The sequence below is a fragment of the Nerophis ophidion genome, linkage group LG04, assembly GCF_033978795.1.
Source record: "Nerophis ophidion isolate RoL-2023_Sa linkage group LG04, RoL_Noph_v1.0, whole genome shotgun sequence".
NCBI lineage: Eukaryota > Metazoa > Chordata > Actinopteri > Syngnathiformes > Syngnathidae > Nerophis > Nerophis ophidion.
In genome coordinates, this window is record NC_084614.1 from 16,759,086 (window position 1) to 16,772,280 (window position 13,195).

At 38.6% G+C, this 13,195-nt stretch overlaps 1 protein-coding gene across 1 annotated transcript in view; it reads right to left on the reverse strand.

Annotated features, from left to right (window-relative positions):
• LOC133552153 (POU domain, class 2, transcription factor 2-like) overlaps nt 1-9,802 on the reverse strand; it is a 33,883-nt gene extending 24,081 nt beyond the window's left edge. Inside the window, exons 1-4 of the mRNA XM_061899508.1 lie at nt 9,721-9,802; nt 9,487-9,549; nt 9,305-9,363; nt 2,631-2,684 (exon numbers count right to left, since the gene is read on the reverse strand). Of these exons, the coding sequence (XP_061755492.1) occupies nt 2,631-2,684; nt 9,305-9,363; nt 9,487-9,549; nt 9,721-9,802 (258 nt within the window). The remainder of the gene's footprint in view (nt 1-2,630; nt 2,685-9,304; nt 9,364-9,486; nt 9,550-9,720) is intronic.
• Nucleotides 9,803-13,195: the final 3,393 nt, after the last annotated feature.

Sequence of the window (13,195 nt, forward strand, 5' to 3'; positions counted from 1 at the left end):
TGTTTAAATGTACGGGACCGATATTTAAATCTAAATAAAATCTGTCCCTGACACCCGTATTTCAACTAATTAGATGACTATAGTAACTAATTTGATGACCATAGTGACTAATTGTATTACCATATTACCGTAACTAGGTCATAATGTATTTTTCGGAGTATAAGTTGCTCCGGAGTATAAGTCGCACCCGCCGAAAATGCATAATAAAGAAGGAAAAACATATACATAAGTCGCACCGGAGTATAAGTCGCATTTTTGGGGAAATTTATTTGATAAAACCCAACATCAAGAATAGACATTTGAAAGACAATTTAAAATAAATAAATAATAGTGAACAACAGGCTGAATAAGTGTACGTTATATGAGGCATAAGTAACCAACTGAGAAGGTGCCTGGTATGTTAACCTAACATATTATGGTAAGAGTCATTCAAATAACTATAACATATAGAACATGCTATACGTTTACCAAACAATCTGTCACTCCTAATCGCTAAATCCCATGATTTCGCAGCCCTACGTCTAGTAGGGCTGCGAATCTTTGGGTGTCCCACGATTCGATTCAATATCGATTCCTGGGTTCACGATTCAATTCAAAATCAATTTTTTTTCCAATTCAACACGATTCTCGATTGAAAAATGTTTTTTTCCCGATTTAAAAGGATTCTGTATTCATTCAATACATAGGATTTCAGCAGGATCTACCCCAGTCTGCTGACATGCAAGCAGAGTAGTAGATTTTTGTAAAAAGCTTTTATAATTGTAAAGGACAATGTTTTATCAACTGATTGCAATAATGTAAATATGTTTGAACTATTAAATGAACCAAAAATATGACTTATTTTATCTTTGTGCAAACATTGAACACAGTGTGTTGTCAAGCTTATGAGATGCGATGCAAGTGTAAGCCACTGTGACACTTATGTTCTTTTTTTTATTTTTGTAAATGTCTAATGATAATGTCAATGAGGGATTTTTAATCACTGCTATGCTGAAATTATAACTAATATTGGTACTGTTGTTGATAATATTCATTTTTGTTTCACTACTTTTGGTTTGTTCTGTGTCGTGTTTGTGTCTCCTCTCAATTGCTCTGTTTATTGCAGTTCTAAGTGTTGCTGGGTCAGGTTTGGTTTTGGAATTGGATTGCATTGTTATTGTATTGCTGTGTATTGTTTTGTTGGATTGATAAAAAATATATAAATAAATAAAAAAATCGATAAAAAAAAAAAAAAAAGAGAATCGATTCAGAATCGCACAACGTGAGAATCACGATTCAAATTCGAATCGATTTTTTCCCACACCCCTAACGTCTAGTCTCTTACGTGAATGAGCTAAATAATATTATTTGATATTTTACGGGAATGTGTTAATGATTTCACACCAAAGTCGCTCCTGAGTATAAGTCGTACCCCCGGCCAAACTATGAAAAAAACTGTGACTTATAGTCCAAAAATGCGGTACTTTGCATAGTTGAAGACTTCCGGTCATTAGAAAACATGAGTGCACATCATAATGGCAGCTACACATCCCATCTTAGACATCTAAACAAATGATTTGGGAATGTCCGGCGGGCCAGATTGAAAAGCTTAACTGCTGCTAGCGGGGTGTATAAAATAGTCAGGCAGTCTCACGGATACAAAGGATTCTGGGTATTTGTTGTGTTGCGTTTATGTTGTGTTACTGTGAGGATGTTCTCCGAAATGTGTTTGTCAATCTTGTATTGTGTGGCTTGACAGCGTGGCGCATATTACTAAGAGTGTTAAAATTGTTTATATCACAACCATTAGTGTACTCTGTGTCACCCAGTATGCCTTGCAGTCGTGTGCGTGTTGCCGCGGAAGCCGTATACAACATGTTGCTGAACTGCCAAGCAGATCATATATGTTGTAGAAGGCTACAAAGCCAATGACTTCATAGCACGCCCTAATACTTATTATCTGGGTGGCTGCCGGCTGTCATTCTAGAAAATAATAGCGACTCCTATTGTCTTCTTCGCTTTATGACACGGGTCTAAAATGGCTCTTTGAATGGCAAAGGATACCCATCCCAGAACCATTTATATCAAATATTTCCGGATGGTTCAACCGCCACCAGCCCGAATCTAATTAAAATGTATTTTTTCGTTATGTCACCCGCCCGACCCGCGGTTTATCCGTGGACTCCGCGGATGAGACCGCAAACCGTGAATCTCTAATGGACGGGACTCTCGCTACTATATTGGATCCACTATGGGCTGGACTCTCACTATTATGTTAGATCCACTAAGGACTGGACTCTCACACTATTATGTTAGATCCACTATGGACTGGACTTTCATAATATCATGTTAGAGCTGCTCGACATCCATTGCTTTCGGACGGGTTGCCCACATATGCGGTCTTCTCCAAGGTTTCTCATAGTCACTGACACCGACGTCCCACTGGGGTGAGTTTTTCCTTGCCCTTACGTGGGCTCTGTACCACGGATGTGGTTGTGGCTTGTGCAGCCCTTTGAGACACTTGTGATTTAGGGTTATATAAATAAACATTGATTGGTTGATTAATCTTATTAGCCTTGCACATGTTAGTTATTTAAGTACTGTTTATGATTGAGTAACTTGTTTATTGTAGTCTTGTGCGTTCACCATACCTTGCAGGCTGGTTTTGGGGAAGGAATGAACGTGATGGCTTTCATTTGATGCACCTTTCAGAGAAAAAAAGAAAAAGAAAAATAATCACAAAAATATATTGCTGGGGCTCGGTTGGCCAGCAACTCGAGGGTTCTGGGTTCGATTCCAGCTTCCGCCATCCTAGTCACTGTTGTGTCCTTGGGCAAGACACTTTACCCACCTGCTCCCAGTGCCACCCACACTGGTTTAAATGTAACTTAGATATTGGGTTTCACTATATAAAGCGCTTTGAGTCCCTCGAGAAAACCGCTATATACAGTTGTGATCAAAATTATTCAACCCCCACACAATTTTGGTGTTTTAGCAAGTTGGACATTTATTCCGTATTTTGTTTATAGACATATCAAATAAAGAAGCATTAAATAGACAAATGCAACTTGAATTACAACAATATATTTTGTAACATACCAAACAGTGTCATTTCTCTTAATATCTCATTGACAAAATTATTCAACCCTTTGAATATCATAACTCTTGAGAACAGAATTTGAATAAGGTTTTTTCAATCAGGTCTTGAAAACACCTGTAGATGTGATTCAAACCATAACGAGCAACAATTAAACTGATTGAAAAAGACTGTGACGCTCAGCTTCTTGTAGATGGTCAATGGTGTATTTGCAACATTGTGAAGTCCAGGGAGTGGTCAAAGAAGTCAAGAGAGGAGGTAATTTCTCTTCATAAGAAAGGATATGGATATAAGAAAATAGCAAAGACATTACACATTCCAAGAGACACAGTAGGGAGCATAATTCGCAAGTTTAAAGCTAAAGGCACAGTGGAAACACTACCTGGGCGTGGTAGAAAGAGGATGCTGTGTGCAACTGCTGTCCGGTATTTGAAGCGTACAGTGGTGAAAAACCGCCGGGTAACAGCTTAGGAACTACAACAGGACATTGCAGAGGGGGGAACGCAGGTTTCGTCCCAGACAATAAGGCGCGCACTACGAGATGAAGGCCTCCATGCCAGAATTCCCAGGCGCACCCCACTTCTGACTACCAGGCACAAGAAAATAGACTCCTGTATGCCAAAAATCATTTGGACAAACCCCAAAGGTTTTGGGAAACTGTTCTATGGAGTGATGAGACAAAACTGGAACTCTTTGGGCCTATGAACCAATTTTGCTAAAACACCAAAATTGTGTGGGGGTTGAATAATTTTGATCGCAACTGTAAATATAATTCAATTCAATTATTTATTTAGCCAGGTACTAACATCATCCAATTGATGGCCTTTTTTGAGAAGCTGCAACATTAAAACACTGACAAAGATACAGTAGATCCCCGCCTTTTCTATGGTAATAAATACAAAGTTTGATGGCGCTATCTGCAGTGTGTGGGTTGGAGGCAAAGGTTACGGCTACGAGTCCAGCAGAGCGCGCTGGGCATTTTCTAGCACAGTGGTTCTCAAATGGGGATACGCGTACCCCTGGCGGTACTTGAAGGTATGCCAAGGGGTACGTGAGATTTTTAAAAATATTCTAAAAATAGCAACAATTCAAAAATCCTTCATAAATATATTTATTGAATACTACTTCAACAAAATATGAATGTAAATTCATAAACTGTGAAAAGAAATGCAACAATGCAATATTCAGTGTTGACAGGTAGATGTTTTTGTGGACATGTTCCATAAATATTGATGTTAAAGATTTCTTTTTTTGTGAAGAAATGTTTAGAATGAAGTTGATGAATCCAGATGGATCTCTATTACAATCCCCAAAGAGGGCACTTTAAGTTGATGATTACTTCTATGTGTAGAAATCTTTATTTATAACTGAATCACTTGTTTATTTTTCAACAAGTTGTTAGTTATTTTTATATATTTCTTTCCAAATAGTTCAAGAAAGACCACTACAAATGAGCAATATTTTGCACTGCTATACAATTTAATAAATCAGAAACTGATGACATAGTGCTGTATTTTACTTCTTTATCTCTTTTTTTCAACCAAAAATGCTTTGCTCTGATCAGGTTGTACTTGAATTTAAAAAAATGTTCACAGGGGGTACATCACTGAAAAAAGGTTGAGAACCACTGTTCCAGCAGGACGATGCTTTGACAAGACTGGACGTTTTCTAAGTACAAAACTTTATAGCAGGGTTGTCCAAAGTGCATCTTTTTAATTAGGGGGACAGTTGTAAGAATTATGACGTCACACAATACATCCAATGGAGAAATAGCTTCCATAACAGAAGTTCCCGTGAGGCCAGTTTACCCGTGCTGTAGGTGGGTTAGAGTGAGCAAATAAAGTGTTCCTTTTCTCCTACATGCTGTGCTGTAAGCCTGAGCTCATTGGAAACAAACATGGCGTTGATTGTGTAGAACTAGAGATGCCCGATAATGGCTTATTTGCCGATATTCCGATATTGTCCAACTCTTAATTACAGATTCCAATACCAACCGATATCGATATATGCAGTCTTGGAATTAACACATTATCATGCCTAATTTTGTTGTGATGCCCCGCTGGATGCATTAAACAATGTAACAAGGTTTTCCCAAATAAATCAACTCAAGTTATGGAAAAAACAATTTTTTTTTAACATGCCTCAAAACAGCAGCCTGGAATTTGGGACAGTTTCTCCATTCGAGAGCATGAGAAGGTTGAGGTGGGTGGGCGTGTACATTGCAGCGTCCCAGAAGAGTTAGTGCTGCAGGGGATTTTGGGTATTTTTTCTGTTGTGTTACGGTGCAGATGTTCTCCCGAAATGTGTTTGTCATTCTTGTTTGGTGTGGATTCACAGTTTGGCGCACATTTGTAACAGTGTTTAAGTTGTTTCTACGGCCACCCTCAGTGTGACCTGTATGGCTGTTGACCAAGTATGCGTTGCATTCACTTGTGTGTGTGAAAGCCGGCAGGCAAAGGCAGTGCCTTTAAGGTTTATTGGCGCTCTGTACTTCTCCCAACGTCCGTGTACCGCTCCGTACAGCGGCATTTTAAAAAGTCATAAATTTTACTTTTTGAAACAGATACCGATAATTTCCAATATTACATTTTAAAGCATTTATCGGCCGATAATATCTTTATGTAGAACACCTTCACTGTTTCAGAGAAAGAGTTTTCGCACAAATGTTCTGCAAACATTCAGCGAACAAGCAAAAATAAATAAATAAATAAAAAATACCATTGTGCTTTAACACATTAAACCTTATCCGCCACCTGAAACACCGGCATCGCTAGGGCAGCCTACGAAGATGCCTGTAGGTAAAGAAGCTGCAAAGAAAGGGCTCGTTTTTTTATGCCGCTCGGTTTATAAAGGAACAACACCGATACGGTACCGATTCCTGGTATCGACAGGACCAATTTTTAGTGCTTTAGTGTGTGTTATTAAATACTGTTTTTGATAAAAACATCTAATCAGTGATTAGTTTTATATGTCTAGTAATGTCCTGTCTTGTAAATGTCCAATATTATTATTTATTTTACAATGTACTGCTTTTATATTTCCTGTATTTTATATAATTACTTTGAACTTTATATTTAAATTTTTTGAATCAGTGTTTAATATACAATGCTCCTGTGTTAGTGTTGTGATCAATTAGAACGTGTTGTGTTTATTTGATTTTATTTTTCAGTATCTGCGATGAGACCGCGACTTGTCCAGGGTGTACACCGCCTTCCACCCGAATGCAGCTGAAATAGGCTCTAGCACCCCCTGCCACCCCAGTAGGGAAAAGCAGTAGAAAATGCATGGATTTTTCAGTTTAAAAAGGTTGAAGTCGGTCAAATTGTTTTATTCCCCAGGCAAATTAATGCATGTTAAATCATTTCTGTTCTCTAAACAACAATGTTAAAAAAGTTTTATATTGTTGTAAGTTGATCTATATTTCTTTATTTTTAATGTTAGTAAGGATACAATGTTGCTTATAACAATTTTATAGACAAATTATACTATTATGGCAACGGCAGAGATTTATTTATATTATTATACATTCCAAACATTCTTTTTTCTTCAAATAAAAATAAATACTTAAACATCTGCCTGATATGGGATTTCAAGGCAATGTATCCGATAGTTTACTGTATTTTTCGGACTATGAGTCGCAGTTTTCTTTCATAGTTTGGCCAGGTGTGCAACTTATACTCAGGAGCGACTTATGTGTGAAATTATTAACACATTACCATAAAATATCAAATAGTATTATTTAGCTCATTCACGTAAGAGACTAGACGTATAAGATTTCATGGAATTTATCAATTAGGAGTGACAGATTGTTTGGTAAACGTATAGCATGTTCTATATGTTATAGTTATTTGAATGACTCTTACCATAATATGTTAGGTTAACATACCAGGCACCTTCTCAGTTGGTTATTTATGCCTCATATAACGTACACTTCTTCAGCCTGTTGTTCACTATTCTTTATTTATTTCAAATTGCCTTTCAAATGTCTATTCTTGGTGTTGGGTTTTATCAAATACATTTCCCCCCAAAATGCGACTTATACTCCAGTGCGACGTATATATGGTTTTTCCCTTCTTTATTATGCATTTTCGGCAGGTGCGACTTATACTCCGGAGCGACTTATACTCCGAAAAATGCGGTAGTTTATCTAGGATCCCCATTAGTCTACACCGCAATAGAGACTATTCTTCTTGGGGTCCAGTCCAAAACATCACATAATCACAAAACAAAAGATTAAAATGCAGTACAACATGATCAAATAATAAAATGTCATAATGCAAAAATGGCAAGAACAAAGAACCCAAAAAATAACAATAACTTTTGTTACATAATAATGTTCATACCAAAGATAAAAATAGTAATACAAATATATATATATTTATACTTTTTTTTAAATAAAACAAAAAATCAATGGCCTAAATTATACACATTAGTGTACCAAAGACAAACAATAAGTGACGAAAAAGTACCATCAATCCATTTTCTACTGCTTATCCCATAATCAATAAAATAGTCAATAAAACAGTCATGATTTAAGGTACAATCTAGAATAATCTCTTTACGCAAGACTTCTCCTCTTAGTCTATTCTCAAAACCCACTGTGCTGGTGATTGATAGCAGATATTGTGTTAGTCTGTAGGTTTTCAGTTAAAACACTGGCAGCTGAGTCGCCAGAATTTTACTGTAAAAAACTGTGGTGCCATTTTTCATTTACAGTAAAACCCTGCAAAACACATCGTAAATTTTACAGAAAAATTCTGGCAACGGAACTGCAAGGTTTTTCACTCTAAAATCTACAGAATATTTTTTTTTTTACACTGAAAGAAAACATACATAATATTTAAATGCAGAGACAATTATGTGATATCATGAGGCAAATCTATTATTTATTGTTAACAGGGGCCCTCAAGAGGGCCCCAATAAAAACGGTTTAGACACTCCTGGTTTAGAAAATCTAAAATAAGAATTATTGGGGCATTTTAAGGGTGCGATTTTTTTTTTTTTTACATTGAACCAAGAAAATAAACATAATATTTAAATGCAGAGACAATTATGTGATATCATGAGGCAAATCTTATATTTATTATCAACAGGGGCCCTCTGAGCTCCCCAATAAAAACGATTTAGACACTCTTGGTTTAGAAAATCTGAAATAAGAATATTGGGGCGTTCTAAGGGTGCAATTTTTTTTTTTTACACTGAACATCGAAAATATACATAATATTTAAAAGCAGAGACAATTATGTGATATTAATGAGACACATCTATTATTTATTGTTAACCGAGGGCCCCAATGAAAGCGATTTAGACACTCCTGGTTTAGAAAATCTAATTTAAGAACTAGTGGGGCGTTTTAAGGGTGCGTTTTGTTTTTGTTTTTGTTTTTTACACTGAACATCGAAAATATACATAATATTTAAATGCAGAGACAAATATGTGATATTAATGAGACACATCTATTATTTATTGTTAACAGGGGCCCTCTGAGGGCCCCAATAAAAACAATTTAGATACTCCTGGTTTCGAAAATCCAAAATAGGAATTATTGGGGCGTTTTAAGGGTGCGATTTTTTATTTTTTTTACACCGAGTAAAGAAAACATACATGATATTTAAATGCAGAGACAATTATGTGATATTAATGAGACACATCTATTATTTATTGTTAACAGGGGCCCTCTGAGGGCCCCAATAAAAACAATTTAGACACTCTTGGTTTAGAAAATCCAAAATAAAAATTATTGGGGCGTTTTAAGGGTGCGATTATTTTTTTTTTAAACTGAACAAAGAAAATATACATAATATTTAAATGCAAAGACAATTGTGTGATATCATGAGGCAAATCTCTTATTTATTGTTAATAGGGGCCCTCAGAGGGCCCCAATAAAAACGATTTCGACAATCCTGGTTTAGAAAATCCAAAATAAGAATTATTGGGGCGTTTTAAGGGTGCGATTTTTTTTTTCTTACACTGAACAAAGAAAATATGCATAATATTTAAATGCAGAGACAATTATGTGACATTAATGAGACAAATCTATCATTTATTGTTAACAGGGGCCCTCTGAGGGTCCCAATAAAAACGATTTAGACACTCTTGATTTAGAAAATCTAAAATAAAAATTATTGTGGCGTTTTTAAGGGTTTCCATTACTTTGAGATTGGAAGTAACCTCCCCAAACAGCAGGGATCTAATGTATTGAAATATAAAGCGTGCTTTTATTCTGACAGGCACATGAAGGAGGAAGCAAACACCAACCTGCTCGTCTGGACTGTTTCTGTCTGAGTCTGAAACAAAATGAAGAAGTTGAATGACACAGTGGAAGGAGATGAGGACTGCAGGTGGCACGTTTACTGCTGAATGATTTATAAAGCCATAAAGAAAGAAGCGGGAGGCCATGTTTTCAGCACCTGAGCCATCGGCGGGATAGTCCGTCGCTGCCTTCTCCTCCTCTGCTTTGGACATCCTGATATCTGCACGGGGGGAGAAGGAGAACATTTAGGATACGACGACTAGACTGCATCAAGGCCACATGCAAAGAACAGGAAATAACTTTTAAGGGGGAGGGGGAACAGCGACCTACGGGATTGAAGCAGTAATTGTCTGTTTCTGCCAAGGTGGTAGTACACACCACATAGACTTACTCCTCACTGGGGTGACTGCACGGAGGCTGCAGTTGCACACAGCTGCCAAAGGGTGGCAGCACCCTCCAGTGGAACGTGGCATACCTGCACAAACCTCCTGCCTTCATAACAAGCTTCACTTTTCTCAACAATAGTCATTTTGTGGCGGTCACAAATAAATATGTTTGAATGGTCATTTTTGGTCACATAATACATCTGTTTATGGAACTGTGTGTGTGTGTGTGTGTAATGGGATGGCTGAAAGGGGTCCCAAACTGGCCTCTTAACAACACCCCTCCCCTTTATGATGCCCACCCAGCCCGCCTCGGTCACGCCTGTCAGGGGCCCGTGACAGACGGCGCGTGGGTTCTTGTGTGTGAATGAGTGAGTGAGGGTGGGGGGGAGCACTGTTTGGCGTGTGGAGGTCAGAGGTCAGGCACATGGTAGCAGCCTTGTCCCCCTTACACACACACATATATATTTAGCCACACACACACACAAGCTGCTGGCCGCCTGCCTTTTCCACCTGTCCCCTGTCACATTCAGTAACACACACGCGCGCACACACACACACACACACACACACACACACACACACACATACATACATACATACATACATACATACACAACTGGTCACTTCAGCATCTGTTTGGCTGTCACACACACACACACACACACACACACACTCACACAAAACTGGTAACTTCAGCATCTGTTTGGCTGTCACACGCACACGCACACACACACACACACATGCGCACGGACAACTGGTAACTTTAGCATATGTTTGGCTGTCACACTCAGTAACACACACACACACACACACACACACACACACACACACACACACACACACACACACACACACACACACACACACACACACACAAAACTGGTAACTTCAGCATCTGTTTGGCAGTCACATTCAGTAACACACACACACACACACACACACACACACACACACACACGCACACACACACACACACACATACATACACAACTGGTAACTTCAGCATCTGTTTGGCTGTCACACACACACACACATACACACTCACACAAAACTGGTAACTTCAGCATCTGTTTGGCTGTCACACTCAGTAACACACACGCACACACTCACACTCACACACACACACACACACACACACACACACACACACACACACACACACACACACACACACACACACACACACACACACACAACTGGTCACTTCAGCATCTGTTTGGCTGTCACATTCAGTAACGCACACACACACACACACACACACACACACACACACACACACACACACACACACACACACACACACACACACACACACACACACAGACACACAACTGGTCACTCCAGCATCTGTTCGGCTGTCACATTCAATAACAAACTCACACACACACACATGCGCGCGCACACACAAAACTGGTCACTCTAGCATCTGTTTGGCTGTCACAATCAGTAACACACTCACACACACACACACACACACACACACCACACACAGACACACAAACACACAGAGACAGTAACAAACACACACACACACACACAAAACTGGTCACTTCAGCATCTGTCTGGCTGTCACATTCAGTAACCCGCGCACGCGCACACACACACACACACACACACACACACACACACACACACACACACACACACACACACACACACACACACACACACACACACACACACACACACACAACTGGTCACTCCAGCATCTGTTTGGCTGTCACAATCAGTAACACACACACACACACACACACACACACACACACACACACACACACACACACACACACACACACACACACACACACACACACACACACACAGACACACAACTGGTCACTCCAGCATCTGTTTGGCTGTCACATTCAATAACAAACTCACACACACACACATGCGCGCGCACACACAAAACTGGTCACTCCAGCATCTGTTTGGCTGTCACAATCAGTAACAAACTCACACACACACAGACACACAACTGGTCACTCCAGCATCTGTTTGGCTGTCACATTCAATAACAAACTCACACACACACACAAAACTGGTCACTCCAGCATCTGTTTGGCTGTCACAATCAGTAACACACTCACACACACACACACACACACACACACCACACACAGACACACACACACACAGAGACAGTAACAAACACACACGCACACACACACAAAACTGGTCACGTCAGCATCTGTCTGGCTGTCACATTCAGTAACACACCCACACAGGAACACACACACACAAAACTGGTCACTTCAGCATCTGTTTGGCTATCACATTCAGTAACACACAGGCACACATACACACACAAAACTGGTCACCCCAGCATGTGTTTGGCAGTCACATTCAGTAACACACACACACACACACACACACACACACACACACACACACACACACACACACACACACACACACACACACACACACACGCACGCACGCACACACACACGCACACACTCACACGCACACACACACCCACAACTGGTAATTTCAGCATCTGTTTAGCAGCAAAACAAAGACAAGAGTCAGATATAATGTTAAAAATAATACATCATTGCTAACTAATCCAGGATGAAAATACTAACGCATTTTAACAGTGTTCATCATTATCATTATCAATTCATCCCTCCATTTTCTACCGCTTGTCCCTCTCTGGATGGCGGGCAGGCTGCATTCTTCTAAAAACTAAGCAGAGCCATGTGCAGCCCACAGTTTGCTACAGTTTGTTCGTCGGCACCTTCAAACCAATTCAACGGGGAAAAAGCGACAAATCCCCACAACACCTGCATCTGAGAGATGACGCCAGTTGGTAGAACAAACAGGAAGTTCGAACAGGAAATTTGCTGGGCTAACAGGAAGTTGGCCAGGCTACAAGAAAAGTTAACGAGGCCAACAGGAAATTGGCTTAATGGTTTACAATTATCAAGTAAATCTTGGAGGATGATTAAGAGTACAAAATCCCTTAAATTGAAATCTTTGTTAAAAACATTTAAAGTGATTTAGGTAGCCCCTTTTTTTTCCTATTGTTTGATTATTATTATTTATTATTATTTAATACTCTCTGTATTTGCTTTTGTTTTTTCTTCCTTGAAAAATGTTGCTGATGTTGAAAGTGCTTTGACTTTTGTGTGCATTATAAATGTGTTTGTGTTCAATAAAATTTAAAAACAAACAAAAAAAAAACATTGAAAATAACGGGCTAACTGGTGGTTAGCTAGGCTAACAGGAAGTCAGCCATACTACCAGAAAATATGTTTTTTGTTTTTTTTAACAATACAAAAATATATTTTTAATATACTTTTTAAGGCACTTTCAATAAATTATTGGTTGAGCAAATACTGTCTTTTACAAAATATGTAAGGAAAGAAAACTAAGCATGTACAAATAGAAAATAAAAATAATAAATAAATATTCAAACAAATAAATAATTAATAAATAATTACATAAATAATAAAAAAATAATAATAAAAAAATACA